The sequence below is a fragment of the Taurulus bubalis genome, assembly GCF_910589615.1.
Source record: "Taurulus bubalis genome assembly, chromosome: 8".
NCBI classification, from domain to species: domain Eukaryota; kingdom Metazoa; phylum Chordata; class Actinopteri; order Perciformes; family Cottidae; genus Taurulus; species Taurulus bubalis.
In genome coordinates, this window is record NC_136596.1 from 26,084,750 (window position 1) to 26,104,894 (window position 20,145).

Here is a 20,145-nt window from a genome sequence, read left to right on the forward strand (position 1 = left end):
TTGAACGCAGGGAGAGCGGAAGATCGTTCCAAAGCCTGGGAGCAACAGCCTGGAAAGATCGGTCTCCTCTGGTCCGGAAACGGGTGAGTGGAGCCATCAGCAGATTCTGACCCACAGACCTCCGAGATCATTGATGTACGGTGGAGCCTGACCATGTAAAGCTCTAAAAGTTAAAACCAGAATTTTAAAATTGATCCTAAAGGAAACTGGCAGCCAATGCTTTGAGAATAGGGGAGATGTGTGTCCTCCTATTAGAGTGGGTCAGGGTTCTCGCTGCAGAGTTTTGCACTAACTGCAGACGAGACAGCTCCTTCTTGTTTAGACATGAAAATAAACTATTACAGTAGTCTAAACGTGAAGACACAAATGCATGAATGATCAGCTCCAAATCATTTTGTGACACCATTTTCCTAAGTTTGGAGATGTTCCTCAGCTGGAAAAAACAATTTTTGGTCAGCTGTTTGCAGTGTTGCACTAATGACATGTCTTTGTCCAATACAACACCCAGGTTTCTTAGGCTCGGTTTAACAGACTGGCCCAAGTCACCTAGGTACTGGTTAATCCCTGGAATTAAGTTATCAGGGGCAGTAACCAGTGTTTCTGTTTTGTCCACATTTAGCTGCAAGGTGTTAACACTTAGCCATTGTTTTATCTCCATCAAGCAATGAACTAAGGAATTTAGCCTCTGAAGCTCAGTCGGCTTGAAAGAGCAGTAAAGCTGAATATCATCAGCAAACATGTGGTACGAAACATCAGAAAATCTCTGGATGATTTTTTTTTTTTTTTGTGTCAACAGATGTGTTTCAACATAACAATGTCCCTGTACACACTGTCAGCTCCATATAGAAATGATTTCACAGTCTGACCTCAAGCCCATCCAACACCTTTGAACCGGAACACCGACCCTGAGCAAGACCTGATCACCCAGCATCAGTGTTGGACCTCATTAATACTCTTGAAGCTGTGTCTCTACTTTCTCTTGACATCTAAAGTTCATTAATACATAATTAAAAACACAGATGATAAAAACTTTAAAATGTGTTTTAATTACTAATTAGACAAGTAGTAAAAAGCGTGTTCATATATAAGATATCAGATTACAAAAACATTACTTCATTACTCCACAAATATTACAATTTGGAAGAGTCCATGAATGCAGACATGATTTTACCACTCTGACATACAGTATTTCTGCCTGGTGGCGAGCTACAGGGTCCTTCATATAGAAAGATGACCTCATTAGGTGTATAAATAAGTTAGATCCTGTTCTCTGAGATGACGGATGTTCACAATGTTTGTGAAAGTTGCTGTAAAACAGGGAATTCAAGAACATCCCATTGATGTTCACGTAATCAAAGCATTTCTGTTGCGTGGCATCTGGTTCAGATGACAGTATTTTTGACATTGAAGAAGTCAACGCCACAGAATGAGTCCAGGCAGATAGAGGGAGTGAGTTTCTATCCGCTACCTGCTGATTGGCAACACTTAAAAGACCCACACTGGCAGCTGAAGTACTTGCTCTTCACCCTCCAGTAGTGATCGCCATAGTCAAACCTGGTGAGGAAGAGGCACATGTCCATCATATTATCTTTGCTTCAACTATTTACTTGACGTTTTCTACTGAAGCCAAAAAGTATGTATTTTTTGACACCACTCACCCTATCTGGTCTCCAGCTTTGATGGGCCTGCTGGAGAAGAAGGCTATCCTGGGGAAGCGTAGATCCTGATGCATGGTGAACACCCTCACAGCCAACAGATTGGGCTCACACAGATGGTTGATGAAGCGGCCGATGTTGCCAAAGAGTCTCGCATCAATACAATGTACGTCTCCCACCTGCACGAAGAGGATGAACAAAAAGAGTCACATTCACATGTTCTTTATCTGGAGGTAAAACGGAGATACATGTCAATTATATTCCATCTTGCACAGCAAAACTTTGACCTCCTGAAGTTACTGTTCAAGCCTTAATTGGTGATGCACCATCATATCTTAAGGAGCTTATAGTACCATATTACCCCACTAGAGAGCTGCGCTCACTGAATGCAGGGTTACTTGTGGTTCCTAGAGTCTTACAAATTAGGATTGGAGCTAGCGCTTTCAGTTATCGGGCTCCTCTTCTGTGGAACCAGCTTCCACTTTCAGTCCGGGGGGGCAGACATATGCACCTCATTTAAGAGTAGATTTAAGACTTTCCTCTTTGATAGCGCTTATAGTTAGGGCTGGTTCAGGTTTATATTACTACAGGTTTATATTAATAAGTATAATTGATACCAAATACATTTGAGGCTAACAGACTCATTATTTTAAATTCCTCTCATCAGTAAAACAAAGAGTGTATGCTAAGTAGGCCACAGTTATCAAAACAATACTAACATTAAGGCGCCACCTTGTGGCTCTAAGGAGCACTGCAGATTGAAATGTTAAACAAAAGACTATGAAGAAATTCTGCTAATTAATTTGTTGACTGATAAAAGCTCCTGCGACCCATCCGTGGGTCCCGACCCAGTCTTGGAGAATGACTGTGCTCTTTAATGCAAGTAGCCTCACACTTCCCTGAATGGGGATAAAGAGGCCAAATTAATCTATACAACAGGAGTAGCTAACATTCATACGCACAGTGTCTTGCCCAAGAAAACATCGACATCAAACCGCCGATCCTGATTGAAGGACGACCCTGCTCACCACTGAGCCACAGTCGCCGACAAGGTCAGAGGTGAGAAATTAAATAAATACATTAAACTGAATCTCAACAGTATTCCTAACCCACACATTACTTTACATCATTTTCTTCTCTCATCTCAGCACTAACATGCACTGTGACCTAGCACACCTTTCCAAATTCATGTAAACCAATTCAAAAACCTTATTGTCGAGAGTGAAGAGGAATGAGTCGTTCTCCCTTTTATCGGCCTCTGCATCAGTGATGATCTCCCCGACATACCTGTGGAAGCATCAGAGGGGAAGGAGCTCAGAGTTCTGTTCAATATTTCATGCTGTAAAACACTGAATTCACTCGTTTCTCTTATGAGAGTCTCTTCTCACTCGCAAATGAATGTTCCCTGAGGGATATCCTGCATGGCCCTCACTCCCCATCCCATCTTCTGTGTCCTGAAGAGCTGCAGTCGGGCTCTGAAGCAAACAACAACAAGGCAATCATCTCAGTACAGGAACATTAAGACAAAAAATGACATTGATTTGATTCAAGACAACACAGTTTCCAAGAGAGAAAACAACTTTGACAGCTGATCCTTGACTGGGAGAGGAAATTGAGTTTTCTTTGGCCTGGTATAAAGGCCCGCCAGCCATGTCGTCTGCATGCACACTGTGACCTCTGAGTCCTCATCGAGTGAAAATCCAAATTGTCAGTAAAATAAATAACATTCCTGTCTCCTGTCCTCCTCCCTCTGATGTGAGTATCTGCCTGGTAGAAGGAGGGGAGCCAGCAAAGAAGTTCACGTGGATGATTTTAAGATACTTGTCAAACTAAACTAAACAGTCAGCTTTTATTTGAGCTTGTTTGTACTAATTGGCTTCTTTATAACATACCGATTGTGGATGAGAGACTGAGCAGATTGAAACAGCACTGTTCTACACGTTTACATGTCCATGCTCGTTGAACAGATGTATTGATAAAGAATTGACTTTTCACTCGTGAATATTTTATTGCACTAACAATAAGGAGCATAACTGGTGTCAACTGGAGTCCTTGTGTGAGTGTGTAGGTGTGTAAAACCGTCTCTCATACATACACTACCGTGAGAGCGTGACAATGATCCTGGACTAAGCTTAGTGTTGTCAGAAGGCAGTATTATCTGTGTTAGGAAGCTCTGATACTTAGCCTGTAGTTCATTCTCAATTTAAGGAAAATAGGAGAATGTTGAAATCATTTTTCAGGACAGCACAAGATAGCCCCTTTTTCTCTTATTTTCCATGACTGAAGGAAACCCTGTTGAGCAGCCACATTGGACCTATACTTGCTGATTTAAGTCGTTGCTAGTTCAAAGTGTGCACTGCTGCTGTTTCATAAGACACCTTCCCGCCAGAGGGCATTTTTTCTGTGGGTCTTTACTGCAGGAAATGCAGAAGTATTTGCAAGGGAGAAAAGGGAGAAAAATAAACCAAAGTGAGCTCTCAGAGGGAGTGGAATAGTTACCTCAGTCCGTTCTGGACCACTCGGTTCCTGCAGGTCCTCCAACAGGAGCAGGCGTGGTTACACTCAAACAGCACGGGGGGCTCTCTCTGACAGAAGTCCAGAGGTAGTCGACCCTCCTACATACACACCAAGAGACATGTTACACACTGCTAGCAGGAATAAAAATACAGATTTACAGTTTGATTTTGGATTCTTAGTTAGAAACATATTTTGGAAAAATCTGAATTACTGCCAACTAGCAGTTCACATCCATGTCTGTCCAAAATGCTTTATCCTCATAATGTTATACTATTAAACACTTGTGTAAAATTCTTATAATTAGATAATAGATTCTTGAGTTATGGACACAAACCTGTCCAATTGGACTCAAGGAATATGCTCAAGGCTTTCCTGAGATATTACGTTCACAAAAAATGGAACGGTGTGGACAAACAGACCGACAGAAAACATAATTGCCCCAAGACAGGGTTTTTACCAGTGCAGACACAAACTAAATAAAGCAGCTAAACCTGGACCCTCTGCTCTGGGAATCAGAAACTAAGTACTGCACAAGAAATAGACCAATACATGTTTTAATATTCTCAACTAACTTCACTAAAACCTAATTTCCATTTGGAATAACTGTAGTATATTATTATTAAAGAGTAAACATGCATGTGACCAAGTGGAAGTGACAGTAAATAAATGTAATTAAATACAAAATTATAATATGATAGATAAATGGACACTGAATAAGTTACTTTAATATTGTTAAAAGTAATGGACATTGAAATAATTCCACAGAATTCTAACTGTGTGTGTGTGTGTGTGTGTGTGTGTGTGTGTGTGTACTTACGCTGTCATACCAACATCGCAGGCTAAGCTGACCACACATGCAGGTGCTGGATGAGCAGTCGTCTGTACAGCTACAGTGCTGAATGACACAATGAGGAGGCAGATTTAAGTCAAGTATTATGAATTCTTGCAGCTTTTATCTGACATTGCTGTATTGCTTTTGGTGTAATTTAATGTACAAAATATGAAAATAGAAACAGCAAGTCTACTTGGAGCAGTTCACTCAACTGTGGAGTGTTTTTCTCTTTTAATTTGGACATATATTGATATTGGATATTTGGTAAAGAGCAGCAGTTCCTTCTGCTTGCAGGTTTCATTAAGTTCCCAAACTCACTTGAGTTAAAAAATAAATTAAAAAAGCCAATGTCAAAAGATGAGACCTGGTGAGCCTTCTGTTACACAACACCAGCACAAGTCTGACGTGTTTTTTTACCCTAAACAAATGAAAAGATCAAAATTACAACGTCTTAGGCTGCAGTTACACTCGTCTTTTAAATGTGACTTTTGGAAAGAGTGCAATACATTTTAATTGTAAATTTCCCTACTACGGGACTAATAAAGGATTACCTTACCTTATCTTAACACTAGTTAGAAGATACATTCATTATTGGTTTGGGATTGAATACACTTCTTCTTAAAATACACAGAGACATGAAATGGGTCTTGTTTTGCTTTCTTTAGAGCACTGACATGTGTAGAACCTGAAGAGTCTCACCTGTAAATGAGTGATGTCCCTGTCTATGTTCAGTGGGGATGTGACACAGTTGTCAGGAATGTACTTAAAGTTTTCCGGGCTTGGCTCGCTGTCAACACCATTAACACAGGTAATAGGAACTGCCTCGTAGCCCCGAGAAATGTCCCTAAGAAGGAAAAAAAATAAATCTGATTAAAGCGAGAAAAAAATGAAAGCACCACAATCTGCATCAAGAGAATATCCCAATAAAGTAATGAATACATGATAAGAAAACTGACAAGACTTCATGTATTAAATTACCAAAATCTTTGCTGTTAAGCTCAGTTGACCTTTCAAAATCTAGTCTTTGGCTCCGCCCATTGAACTTTTGATGATGTGTGGCGTTTCTGATGTGTGGCGTTTCTTTATTCCTGACTTGTTTATCCAGTGTTTCCAAATCACTTTGTCCACGTTCACTGCCTCTCCCTTTTCTGTTTTGTTTAAAGACCCCTTTAAGGGCCCCTACTCAACCAATTTGTTTAATAATCACATCATAGACCTCTGAATTGAACTGTGAGGTGCCTAGAGATTCACTACCCCTAATGCACCTGTATACACACACACACACACACACACACACACACACACACACACACACACACACACACACACACACACACACACACACACACACACACACACACACACACACACACACACGCGCACACGCGCACGCACACGCACACACGCACACACACTTTACCTGCTGAGCACTCGTTCTCCATGGCTAACCCTGCCTCTCCTGGCATCAGTCAGCTTCTTGTTGGTGTTCAGGGCCGTCCACACCTTGGAGCCGTAGACGCAGCAGTCCAGAGCCGTCTCTCCCTCCTTGTTCTTCTGATTGATGTCAGCTCCACGAGACAGGAACAACCTACAGATGGACAATGTTTGAGGTCAAAGTCTGTTGACTCGGGTTACAAAAGGTTTTGGTGTAATGTGTAACTTAAAATATAACAATATAACCGAGTAGGCTTGAAAACACAATTAACTGGTGGTATCAAGGCATTAACCAATATGGGGTTGTTGAAGCTATAGCAATAGCACAGTAGTGCTAGCCAGTACTAGGATCCCAGCACAGTATGGCAGGACTAGGCGGAACACTCATGGAAATTAACACAGATTGCCCTTAATGTGCATGCACACACCACGTCAAAAGGTCAGAGGACACACGCCCATCCTGTGAAAATTGCTCCCGTTTCATTACGCCGCCATGTCAGTAAATCTAGCCGCGGTTCTGTCTGCTCCGGATCAGGGATAGAACGCCAGGAGAAAACTAATAGAAATACCTGAACGCTTCATTTCATATCAAATGATTTTTGGTTTACATGACTGCTTGTGCTGAAAATCATTCAGTGTCCAATTAGAGTGGATTTGAGTTCAAGCCTATTCCTACACTTGAAAACATTACGGTTCAAATTAAACATTTTCTAAACTTTCAGGGCTTTGTACAAAACCTTCTTACACTCTTTTCTCTTTTTTTACACAATGTTATGGCGGGCAGCCGCAGTTTTCCGTTTTACTGCTTACATGCAAACAGTACAGGAGAAAGAATGTAGATATGAATAACAATGTGTTCATTCAAATGACTTCAGTAGTAAGTATTCAAAATGTTCTCGACCCGCCCCTGATTGCATATTATTCATCTCTTAAAAACAATGGACTGATCTGAATTTGATACAGGTCAGTGTGACCAAAATGAACGTTGCTCCCAGATTACACACTCACATCACACACTCCAGGTGGTTCTCTCTGGCAGCGACATGAAGCACTGAGTCCCCGTGAACGTTGACAGCGTTGAGGTCACATCGAGCCTCCAGCAGAGCCAGGGCGACGTCATCACAGCCGGAAAGGGCTGCCCAGTGCAGGCAGACATTCTCTTCCTGAACAGGGAGCAGATTAGAGGTCAGCACAGGGCTTTCTTCACTGCAGTCTTCAGAAGGAAGACGACAGGCTAGGAGTCTCATTTATGAAACAGAGCATAGAATCATCACGTTCAAAGCTTCCAAAACGCTCGCTGGTTTGAGGACTGCCAGTTTGAAGCCTCGGGTATGTATGCGTCTTCTGTTTTTGCAAGTGAACAAGAAATGCTTAGACAATAAAGATGGGTACAATTAACTTTTATGAATTGAAAACACTCTAAATACAGACTTCTAGATGAAAACAGGGTCAACTCCCAGACCAGACTCCGCACTAGAGACCTGTCAATAACATCGTAGCCCCGCCCTAAAGCATCCCCTGCTTTATGGTCTGTTTGACTCTAAATTACCATAATGTACTAAATGAACATCATGCTGTATTGAAGACTTGAAACTAGAGATTGAGACATAAACTCATGTTTACAATGTTTACTGAGGGAATAAATCAAGAGAGAAGTAGAGTAATTTATATAGACATATATAGACGTGTAGATATATATATGTGTTTTATTATTTCCTCCTGTTGTGTTTTACTGAGCCGTGCAGCGGCTGGTGTGAAAACTAACTCGTGCTTGTTTTCTCATTGATTGATTGATTAAGTGTTTGCAGCGTGTCTAGCCCCGCCCTAAAGCATCCCCTGCTTTATGGTCTGTTTGACTCTAAATTACCATAATGTACTAAATGAACATCATGCTGTATTGAAGACTTGAAACTAGAGATTGAGACATAAACTCATGTTTACAATGTTTACTGAGGGAATAAATCAAGAGAGAAGTAGAGTAATTTATATAGACTTCTGTACCATCAGAGGAGTCGTCCAATGAAGTCCTTTTTATCACATACTGTAAAATACGGTGACACAGTACCGCCCAGTGTACTGTCACTCAGTTTGAAAGGTAAACTAGATGCCGCCTTGCCAACCAGTCATGTTCAGTTTACATCAATTTTTTTGAATCACGTTAGACATTTGTATGAAATTGACATAAGCATATGCGTTCTGGCCAAAACCCCAAAATTAGTAAATGACTAGAATGCATATCGTGCTTTTCTAGTCTTCTGACCACTCAGAGAGCAGAACATTACATGTAAACATTCACACACTGATGGCAGAGGTTGTCATACAAGGAGCCACCTGCCCATCAGGATCAAAACACACACACACACACACACACACACACACACACACACACACACACACACACACACACACACACACACACACACACACACACACACACACACACACACACACACACACACACACACACACACACACACACACACACACTTCAGTATCTTGCCCAAGGACAACCCGCTCTACCTCTGAGCAACAGCCACTAACAGGTATGAAACATTCAGCATCCATGAGATTACACTTGTCAGAGTTGAGCTGCACCGCTGTATGCAAACAGTGTTACGTTGCGTGTGTGTGGCACATTTCTTACAGTGAACAGCGTGCCGTGTGCACTGACCTTGTCTCGGATGTTCACGTCGGCCCCTCTGGCCAGCAGCAGCTGGACCAGCTCCTTGTGCTTGTACTCAACAGCCCAGGTGATGGGAGTCCATCCCCCGTCATCCTGCACAGACACAAGCTGTAAATCCCGTGCCAAAATGTTTACTAACATATGAATATTAAGTTAGTGAAAGCGGCAGTGTGTGACTCTACCTGACAGTTGACATATTTGGACGCTTTGGAGAGCAGATGATGGACGATATCACAATGTCCCAGTTTAGCTGCCAGGTGCAGACAGGTGAAACCAATGACATCCTGGGATGACAACATGATTATACAACTGTAGCGTTATTGCTTGTAGCAGATTTAATAATATAGAATTAAATTCAAAATGTCACATTATTAATAACTCAATTATGAATCATAAACCCATCAATTAGAACAAAAAGGATGATGGTACTTAGCCTCTGCTATAAGAAACCATCAAATCAGATTAAATTCAGGAAACCAGCCAATTTAGGAAAATAGGGAAAATTTGATATTAATCAATTAAGTCTCAATCTCAGGGTTGTTACAGAGTTCTTCTCACGGTGGACAGTGGCTTATCATTTAATATACCGGTACACACAAATCCAATGATCATGTTCCTTGGAAATTAAATATGTATTGGACTAAACTACATAACTAAACAGAAAATAAATTAATAACAATGAAACACAAATCACAACCGACAATATTTGCCCAATATGGTAATGCATGTTTTGTCAACTAGTATCTGGTCTTGTCGTGTGACCATGTCTGAATAGCAATTGTTATCAATTTGAACCAATATACTGGAGATGTTGGCTCACCATGTACGTTTAGCTAAAGATGGAATGCAGCGTGTCTCTCCACACTATCCAAATATTATCGTGTACACACCTTCTATGCCCAGCAGTTTCTGCCTATTCTTGTATATGTAATATGAACCCGCTCTTGTTTCTGGTCTCTTTTTGAACATTTAGCTAAATAAACCGAAGCCGGCTTTTACATACAAGTCTAAATCAGAGTGGAACTGAATTATTCGTAAATAATGTGTGTCAGTTCTGTGTGGGACAAACTGGGCTGAAGCGGATGTAGTTGCTGCACTGGTTTCTGTGGACACGCTGGCTTAACTGGTTGAATTTCTTTACTCTAGCCTATTGCAGTGATCAGTGTAGAGAACCAGACAGCATGGCAAGAGAGAAAGAAGAGTGTGATGCGCAATAAAGTACAATCAACTTTTAAAGAAACTATTTTGTTTTTACCTCCATCCAAAATTCTGTCAATTATTACATATTTCTTTCTACACACTAGACTTTACAGACTTGGCATAGTTGTTTACATGCCTGTGATTTTTTCATTGATGTTGTAAATGCCGTTTCTGCAGCTGTACATCATGCCCCAGAGGAAACACATCTTGAGATCGCATGCATTAATCATGCCCATTGCAGGAATGCAGCTGTTGACCGAGTGGCAGATGTCCATTTCTCCACTATAACCTGCCTCCAAAGGCACACAGCTAGTTCCAAACAACTCCCAGAATGTTGCACAGTCATTGAACAGAATCTGGGCAACAACCTACAAGCCATAGTCAACAACCTTATGAACTCATAGATGGTGCATTCTTTTCCATTTCCATTATTGATTTTCAGTTGATTTGTCTTTATTCATGGCCCTGAAGTACATATTACATACTACATGCTTTGCATTTAAATGTTGTTGCTGTTCAAATTTTGCTTAGCTTGATTGTATTATTTGTTTCCTTTTTCAATTTCAGATATTTGTCTTCCGAGATATTTAGTCTTTTAGTATGTGCCGCTATATCATCAATCAACTCGAATAACCCTATTAATGCAGAGTAGTAAAGAAGGCCTGAGCAGTGGCAGCAGCTGGTAGAGTGAGACCGGACCGAAGGAGGAGAGAAGACACAGGGTTGGACACCTGACTCACCTTGTGGCCGACGGCTGCTCCAGCTCTCAGCAGGTACTTCACCGTGTCCAGATGGCTGTTTTCACAGGCCGCCATCAGTGGTGTTCTCTGCTGCTCATCAAACATGTCCAGGTTAGCTCCAGCCTACAGTACGAGCGCGCGCGCACACACACACACACACACACACACACACACACACACACACACACACACACACACACACACACACACACACACACACACACACACACACACACACACACACACACACACACACACAGCATCCCAACATCACCACTTATAAAGACATCGACCAACAGGATTCCTAGTTCCACAGCTATCATGGTGCCCACTGCACTTTAAAACATTGGATTAATTTTGCTTACTTCATTTTGCTTACTTCAGACTAAAGCTGAAAACAGCCTCCTACTGTTTTTGTGCACAAAGCATCATTGATGCAAACAATGCATCCGCTTCCCTGTTTATGCTAGACAGTTTTTTTAGTTTTTTTTATATTCCAGAATTCCATAAGAAACAACTTTCAGGCATACGTTTTAAATAGCCAAAAAACTACCAGCTAGACCAGTTTAGTTCAAGCTCAATTCATCATACATGAATGGAAAAAACACATCATAGAATGCACACAAACATTAAATGTACCTGTAAATGGACCCCTCAAAGTGCTTTAACTTTTATTCATTCACCCATTCATCCACTGATAGGAGAAGCTGCTGTGCAAGTGTACTGCAGCAACAGAAGCAATTTTGGGTTAAGTGTCTTGCCCAAGGTACATCAACATGGACTAGCGGAACCGGGGATTGAATCGCCGATCCTGTAATTATGGGCGTCTGTGGCCTCTGATTGAAGGGTTATCCTTCAATCAGAGGCCACAGTCGCCCATAATGACATCACAATTGTATTTTTACAAATATTTTTTATTTACATATTAATGATCCTTATCTTACTGGGGTACCATTAAAAATAACTTAAAAAAGGGTCACGATTTTCAAATGTAGAAAGTTCATACACCTTCGGCACCCTTCTCTTTAGAATACCTGAACCAGCATGTGGCAGATCTCCTGGTGACCCTCAGCAGCGGCTGCATGGAGTGGGGTGCCTTTGTTTTGGCCCTCCATCAAAAAGTTGGGGTCCTTCCCATCAACTTAAACAAAACAAGTTTTGTCTATCAGTTTAATGACAAAAAAGCTAAAAAGCATACATTGAGGTATTCTAAGTGGAGCTGCTTTGTGTGCAGTAACATATTTGAGTTACCGAGGAGATGAACGACCTTCTGCAGCTCTCCTTCTTTTGCAGATATGTAAAGCTGCCGGGGGGGGTACTTCACTTTCTTTGGTTTCAGGCTAAAAAAGATAAAAAGATGCAAACTGTGGTCCCACACTGTACTGTTTAGCAAACTGAAGCAAAATATTCCATGGTTAACCTTACTTCTCATCATCCAGTGCCATCAGGATGCTCTCCAGAGACTCTTTAGGTTGTTTGTCAGCAACACACACAGCCTCGCTATTTACACTGGAGAGAGACAATGCCAACTGGAATGATCCTTTTAATGGCTGAGATATTAGGGATGTTTTCACTGTGAGGAGAGGTTACCTGCTCGGGCTCTCGTCTCTGCTCCTCTGGGGCTCGCTGGTCTTCTTCGCTCTGAGAATCTGTGGAACAGCAGGCGTGGTTGGTACTGATGGCAGGGTTGCCACAACTGGGAGTGCCGGCCCGGGGTTGGATCTGGGTACAGAGGGAGCCGGATCAGCCTTGGACACTGTGACCTCCTTCGCACCGCTGGCATCCTCTCCGCAATGAGGGCAAAACCTGAGATCCCTCAAGATGGAGGCACAGTCGCGGTGAAAGCGGTGGGAGATGCTGCTGTACGGCCGGCACTCCATGAAGGTGCCCTGTGGGACGGAGGAGGAGAACACTGTATTAAGGTTTAATATATATATATATATATATATATCTCGTATAATAAATATGTTTTAACAACAACGTCAGAGACAATTAGAGTGCTCCTACACCACTTGTAAGGTCCCAAATGTGTCCATTTGAATTGATGTCACATCTGATGTTATTCAACACCATCATTTATTAATGCTCAAGTCAGGTTCGGTCCACTTTGCATCGACACTACTACTCGCTTGGAGCAACAGACATTTCAACCGTTTGTAAACATTTTCCAGCTTTCTATTTCCTGATGTATCCATTACTTTCAGCTACTTAGGGCTCCAGACTGCAATGGTCGCATATGCAATAATTTCTTTCCGAGTGCGCAAGCTAATATTTCATGTGGTTGCATTCATGCAAGTGCATGATGATCACTATCATTGGCGCCTGTGCAGGAGCGGAAGCGCCGGCCACTGTCTATTGCATCCCGCCTTCATAGTCAACTTGGCGAGCGAGCGTTGAGCAGTGGCGAGCACGAGCGCGTAGGAGTGAAAGCGTCCAGCACACCATCACCAGACTCTGGAGAGGGTTGTGTCATGTGTGTACAGATACATGAAATTTGACTGGTTACATGTTGCTTTCGTCGTACATATATACTTATATGCCACATCAACACACTTCACCTTTCAATTTGACTGATAACTAGGTGTAGGTAGGTAGGAATGCCAAATGTTGCCCATGCAAAATTCTAAACTCCTACACGCCTACCCCAGAATTAAAAGAAAGCTCTGTGTTTTCACCACTATTCCACCAGGGGACTTTTTTTTTTTTTTATAAATGTATTTCAGCAGATCACTCCATGTTTTTATAGAAAGGAGATTCACTTCACAGCTTTGCGCTTCGTTGTCATTTAAATATCAATTATATTTAATTATTATAATTTTTAGTTTTGTCCATAAACTCCTACTGTTTTTGTGCACCAAGCATCATTGATGAAAACACAGAGTCTGCCTCCCTGACAGTTTTTTTTTTTAATATTCCAGAATTCCATAAGAAACAACTTTTAGGCAAAAGTTTTAAATAGCCAAAAAACTACGAGCTAGATCCAAGTTAAAATAAATGTATTTTATTAAAAGAAGTTGGCAGAATGAACTGAGCATACAAGCTACTGTACAACAAAAAAAGAAAAGCCTTGATATTGTAAATATATTAAAGAAATAAACCTATATAGTAAATGACGCCTGCATTTTATGTAGCTTAATGTCTTTATTTAATTTACAATAGCTGCTGCTGTATATGTTTGTATATACTTACTATCAGATATAAATAACAGTGTCGATGGTCGCTTTTACGTTGTGTAAATCTGGCTTTTCAGTGCCAAGCCGCTGTGTGTTTTAGTCGTGAGCGGTGCTCTCCAAGGTGCTGATCCTGCTGCTGCGAGCGGCTACAGCTAGGAGGCTGTCCCACGCATTACTAATCATAGCCTATGCATATTCTCGGCCCTCAGTCCTCTCTGTACTGTCTCAGAAGTCAACATTTATTGAACACATATTGTATAATAATTCAAAATAACAAAAATCACAACATAAATGTATCTTACAAAATATTATGCTTCAATTCATATTTATTGCCATTTAGCTTTTCTAAAAACAGCCTCTTCGCTTCGGCTTCTAGACATTTGCTGCAGCACCAAATGAAAACATGCGCAACACTTAGCACTCCTATTTACATGCACGCCTAGTTATCAGTCAAAATGTAAGCTGTAGTGTGTTGATGTGGCGTATTACAGGCATGTTGCCCTGTTTCTTAGTAATGCGCTCTACAGGTAACCAGTGCAATCCTGATTCAATTATACTGTACATACATGGTCAAAATAACATACAGTACCCCTGTCAGGCATCCACATGTTTACAGTATCAGTGTGCTCTGGTCCACTCACCACCCTGCAGAAGAGTCCACAGCCAGGGCAGCAGTGGTGCTTGACCATGCCGGCCCGGTGGTCCTCGCACAGAACCAGCAGATGGACCGTGTTCGAGGGTCGCATCATTTCCTGCTTCATCACTCGCCTCTGGCAACGAATCAGCTGAGGAGAGAAGATAATGAGGAGGAGGAGGAGGAGGAGGAGGAGAAGAAGAAGCATACGGTACAACATTGATACCAAAAGGGTTCAAGTACTGTTGGTGTAATTAGACCCAGAATAATAATCTTACCCAGCAACCGCTTTTATTGATATATTCTACTTTGATCATTACCGAAGGTTTCCATTGTCTTCCTAACAAAGCTATTCTTGGCTTCCAGGATGAAAACCAGCTTTAGTTCATGGGACACTAAATGTGTTCCACTGAAACCTATAGCAATGATTGTCTGTCAGGAGTACCCCATAAAATGGTCTTTAAAGAGCAAGTCTTTATAGAGGTATATTGGAAACTACAGTAAACTCTGTTGAACATTATATATATATATATATATATATATATATATATATATATATATATATATATATAAAAAAAATTGTTTCATTATTTCAGATGATGGCTACCATTCCATCCATGCTCTCCATGGCCATGCAGCTCTGATCCAGCGTGGACACGTTGTCTTCGCTGTGAGGAGTCTCCATACGACAGCAGCACAGTGGTAACTCCTCAGCCAGGTCTGTTTCTGTTACCTCAGCATCCGCTGCTACTCCTGCGCACGCACGCACGCACACACGCACACACACACACACACACACACAATTATTTCACCACAAATCACACCAGGAAATGGACCTGTGACCTATAACAATGTATTCTGGAGAAGAAAAGGGGGACATGATGGATTTTGGTGATCTTGTGAAGCCAAAATCAGTCCGTGAGATGCAGTCGTCACCTGACAAGGTAGGTGAGAGCAGCTCTTCCTGAGCTTTCAGATCGAGACAGTCCAAGGCCAGCTCTGTGTATTCAACATGGCAGACTTCTTCAGGTTCCAACTTTATCAACAATTCATTCCTAACAGCTGTTGGTTCACTGGCCTTCAGAGTCTCTAGAAGAATCCCTGGATCCTCATCTGCTGCAGCTTTGTTCTTCTCCGCACTGGGTCCTGGTTCCTCTTTCTGATTAATAAAAGAAACGGCATTTGTATCAGTGATGACTAGTGACTCTTATTCAGTTATTTCTCTTATTTTAAGCTACCATTTTATGTATAGACCAATATGTACCTCTGAGATGTAGAGAAGTGTTTAGTGGCGGATCGAAAACCACCTTTATAGCGCTACTTAGCGTCTGTGTTGGGAGTGATATCTAGCCAATCCAAAGACGAGGGTTGTGACCAATTACATTTTTTGATACAATGGGGACTCGGGACTAGGGACAGTCTTTGTAGATGCGGGACCTGCCCGGATATTGACAATGATTTGAACCCATGTATTAACTTCTCTGCACTGGCTCCCTGCAAAATCCAGAATATAATTGAAATCCTTCTCTTCGCCTACAAAGCCCGAAGTGGCCAACACCATCATATCTCATAGTACCCCATTACCCCACTAGAGAGCTGGGCTCCCTGAATGCACGGCTACTTGTGGTTCCTAGATTCTTAACAAGTAGGATGGTTTCCAGAGCTTTCAGTTACCCAGCTCCTCTTCTGTGGAACCAGCTTCCACTTTCAGTCCGGGGGGCAGACATATTCACCTCATTTAAAAGTAGACTCAAGACTTTCCTCTTTGATAGCGCTTATAGTTAGGGCTGGCTCAGGTTTAAAGTTAGGGCTGACTCAGGCTTATAGTTAGGGCTGGCTCAGGTTTAAAGTTAGGGCTGACTCAGGCTTATTGTTAGGGCTGGCTCAGGTTTGCCCTGGTCCAGCCCCTGGATATGCTGCTATAGGCCTAGACTGCTGGGGGACCTCCTAGGGTACACTGAGCTCCTCTCGCCTCCCTCTCTATAAGTAATTTGTTTGCCACTGTAGCCCCAGTGCTTGTTTATGAGGGAATGTTTGGTCTTGAAAAGTATCCAAATAATATGATGAGACGCTATATCAATACATATTAAAATAGGTCCTGACAGTGGGCTTGTCAGAGGTCTGATGAACAGGAATGAATACATAACGAATGGACTTGCCCTGTCCTGCTGTTTGAGGGCCTTGGCCTTCTTCTTGGGGACCAGGTTGTACATTCCCATCTTCCGCTTCCTTCTCTTCACAGCTAGGAAAAGCACACAGACTGAGCTTAGATGGTGACCAGAAGTCATTGTTAAGAAATAATGCAGAAAAGAAAAAAATCATGTCACTATTTTGTGATTATCAAAACAATGGCCGTTTAATAAAGAGAACCTTTTTACTTCTCTCTCCTTACATTATCAAATGGCAAGATGATGCATTGAAACATTCATAATTTTTTTTATAACTGCAGCTTCAATTAAGGAGATTCCCCAACTAACAAATACAATCAAAAAGTACAGGGTGAAAAGCCACAATAGAGCTGCAACAACTAATAGATTAAATCGATTATAAAAATAGTTGCAACGAATTTGGTTATCCATTAGCAGAGATGCACCAATACAACTTTTTAGTCCCCAAACCGAGACCTGGGCTTTGGGTATCGGCCGACCCAATCATTCTTTTATGTGTAAAGAAACATCAGGCTTGACTTAAACATCACTCAACTAACTTTGTAAAACAAAACCTAATACAATGCAAATAAATACATAAATGTACCAAATTGTTTTGTATTTTTAAAATGGTGTCTGATTGCTAGATTACAAAAACCTGATCCAGCTATTTGAATCCGTATTGGACCGATATCCATATCAGTGCCTCCCTATCGATCAGTTAGTCCATGTTGTAATGGATGATGAACGCTGTGGCAGTAAACCAGCCAATGCCTTTTGAGCTCACGTGATGAATTATAGTAAATAATGCAGACTCTGGCATACGCATTTGAAAAATGTTGTGTTGAGACTGATGATACAGCAGAGAATAGTACAGAGTCAAACGCTCAATCACAGGTTCTACTTTAAAAAGGAGCACATTTAGCTGCCGGATAGCACATTTAGCTGAATTTCGCAGAAATTAGGTCAGATTGTAAACTGTAAACATAAACACAAAAGTGTCTCAGTTGCAGTTATTTGAAAGACGTCAGCTGACAGGAAGTAAATATGGACGCTAGCTTTTGCCAAGCTATGCAATTTGGTTTTAGCCGTATTTAACGTAACATTATGGAGTTTAGGGAATATTTCTTCAGTTGGAGATTGTCTAAAGTGGATCCTTTAAATCCTCACAGATGACACTGAAGCATCACCTGTTCAAAGGAAATATTAATAATAATAATAATAATAATAATAATAATAATAATAATAATATTCAGACAGTAGATGCTGACATAGGAGGGTATTCCCTTTGCTCTTCTCTTTGCTTCTTGAAGAAAAAACGCTGTGCTGCTATGCAAACTGTTGCATGGTAACATTTTTATATATCATCTATACATGGCTCTTGTGCCATGTACACATAATACCTGTATATCCTTGCTTTCCATACCATACCTGAAAACATTGGAGATCAATTTCGATTCAACATACATTTTTGGAAAATTGCCAATATTCAAACTCTTCATAGTTGTAAAAAATGTCTCCGCTCATTGATGAAATATCATATGAAAATTGTAAACGCCTTCACATTGTTTGGATCGGGTAGCCTACCTTCAAGTTAGATTCAAATCAATAAAGTGTGCAAAGAGAGAAACCAACCGGACTGAGGCTTGATGGAGGTGGAGGCCGCTCTGCTCTCTTTGCCTCCGCGGCCGTGACGAAGCTCTGGCTTTGGTGCCTTTGATGACTTTAGTGCAGGAAGCTTTGGAGGCAAAACAAAGCAACACGCTGACTTATCTACCTTTTTAAAGGCATAACAACAGGTTTCCTACTGGAGGAATTACAATAGAAAATGGCTGCTTGTCAGTCCCTGATAAAGAGTTGGTGCCGAAACATGTCAGTTTGCTTTTAGGTCGAACATGCCACAACAATAAAGGAATCTTTATTCTTAAAAATTGTGATTTTTGTGTATACCTAATTATCTATTTAATAGATGAGAAGACAGAAGGTAAGCCTACATCAATATAAAGGGTTAAAGTGATGTGTGGCCAACATTGACTATTTTATAGTCAATAATTATTGTCTTGTGAATCAATTAAGAGAATTTGAATTTTAGATTCCCAGTATTTGACAAACAGTCAAAGATTAAAGACAATTCAATTCTGCATAATATATAATCTAATGATAATGAATACAATTACAAACCAAAACGAGTCGACCTCTTGCGAGGAGTACGAGTTTGAACTCGTTCAGAACGTTTGCAATCCAAGCGCTCGGCATAATAAAACGTTGTAAACAGATAAATATTTATTTTAGTTTGACTATTTATGTTTGACATACAATTTCCTTTTAACAAATTGTAGCTCAAAATGTATCCTCTGGTCTGCACTTAGTCCTCACATAAAAGGTACATTTGCATAAGTAATCACATAGATCTATCGTTTTATTATGTTACAGTCTATGCACACAGGTGTGTTCTACCATATGTGTAATAATCTGTCACTCTGTACTTCCACTCTCACATGATCACAGATACATTACAAGACACAGCACATGTACTTTGAATTTTAAAAGATTAGCCAGTCATTTTGGACACATTTCACTGCTTGACGCTCATCGGCACAACAAGTGGACTTACTTTGGCTTTTTCTCCTGTTGAGGACACTACAGAGTCTGCACCGGGAGTCCGGTCCTCTGCGCGCGCAGCAGCAGAGAGTCTCCCTCGGACCTGTGGGCCAGTCAGGGAGTCCAGAAAGTGGCTGCCAGGAGTCGCCATCAGCCTCCCAGAAGCTGCTGCTGCTCGTTTGCTGCTGAGCGCAGCATCCCTGCTGAGGATGGCTGAGCTGTGGAAGGGAGTGATCTTCACCTGGTGCCCACTCTGCGCTGCTTGTCCCCTTGCAGCACCGGGGGCCCCCGAGGTGTGGCTGGAGGGTCCTCTAGCTCGTGCAGGCACCTCACTGGCTCCACTGTAATCCATCGCGGTCCTGAAGCCAGTCAGACTGGGGGAGGCTCGGCACAGCGGCACCTGAGAAGTTTTAACAAGTTTTACTACCCTCTCTAAAACAAAGCCATAACACACGCTCACGGGTAGAAGCCCCCTGGCGCGCTCTGGTGCTATTAAACAGTGCACACAGTGTGCCTACGTGCAGTAGTG

The 20,145-nt window shown here is 41.5% G+C and overlaps 1 protein-coding gene across 1 annotated transcript; it reads right to left on the minus strand.

Moving 5' to 3' along the window:
* Window positions 1-1,054: 1,054 nt before the first annotated feature.
* ehmt1a (euchromatic histone-lysine N-methyltransferase 1a) lies at window positions 1,055-19,968 on the minus strand (the record flags this gene model as incomplete). Its single annotated transcript, XM_079222971.1, has 22 exons — window positions 1,055-1,554; window positions 1,659-1,834; window positions 2,864-2,942; window positions 3,044-3,130; window positions 4,155-4,270; window positions 4,990-5,067; window positions 5,704-5,848; window positions 6,425-6,592; window positions 7,447-7,601; window positions 9,110-9,214; window positions 9,304-9,405; window positions 11,062-11,184; window positions 12,096-12,202; window positions 12,313-12,401; window positions 12,487-12,570; window positions 12,652-12,950; window positions 14,876-15,019; window positions 15,476-15,621; window positions 15,805-16,027; window positions 17,025-17,110; window positions 18,651-18,753; window positions 19,630-19,968. The coding sequence occupies 22 exons, from the start codon at window positions 19,966-19,968 to the stop codon at window positions 1,458-1,460; spliced, it is 3,051 nt and encodes a 1,016-aa protein (XP_079079097.1). The 3' UTR covers window positions 1,055-1,457.
* Between the last annotated feature and the right edge of the window lie 177 nt (window positions 19,969-20,145).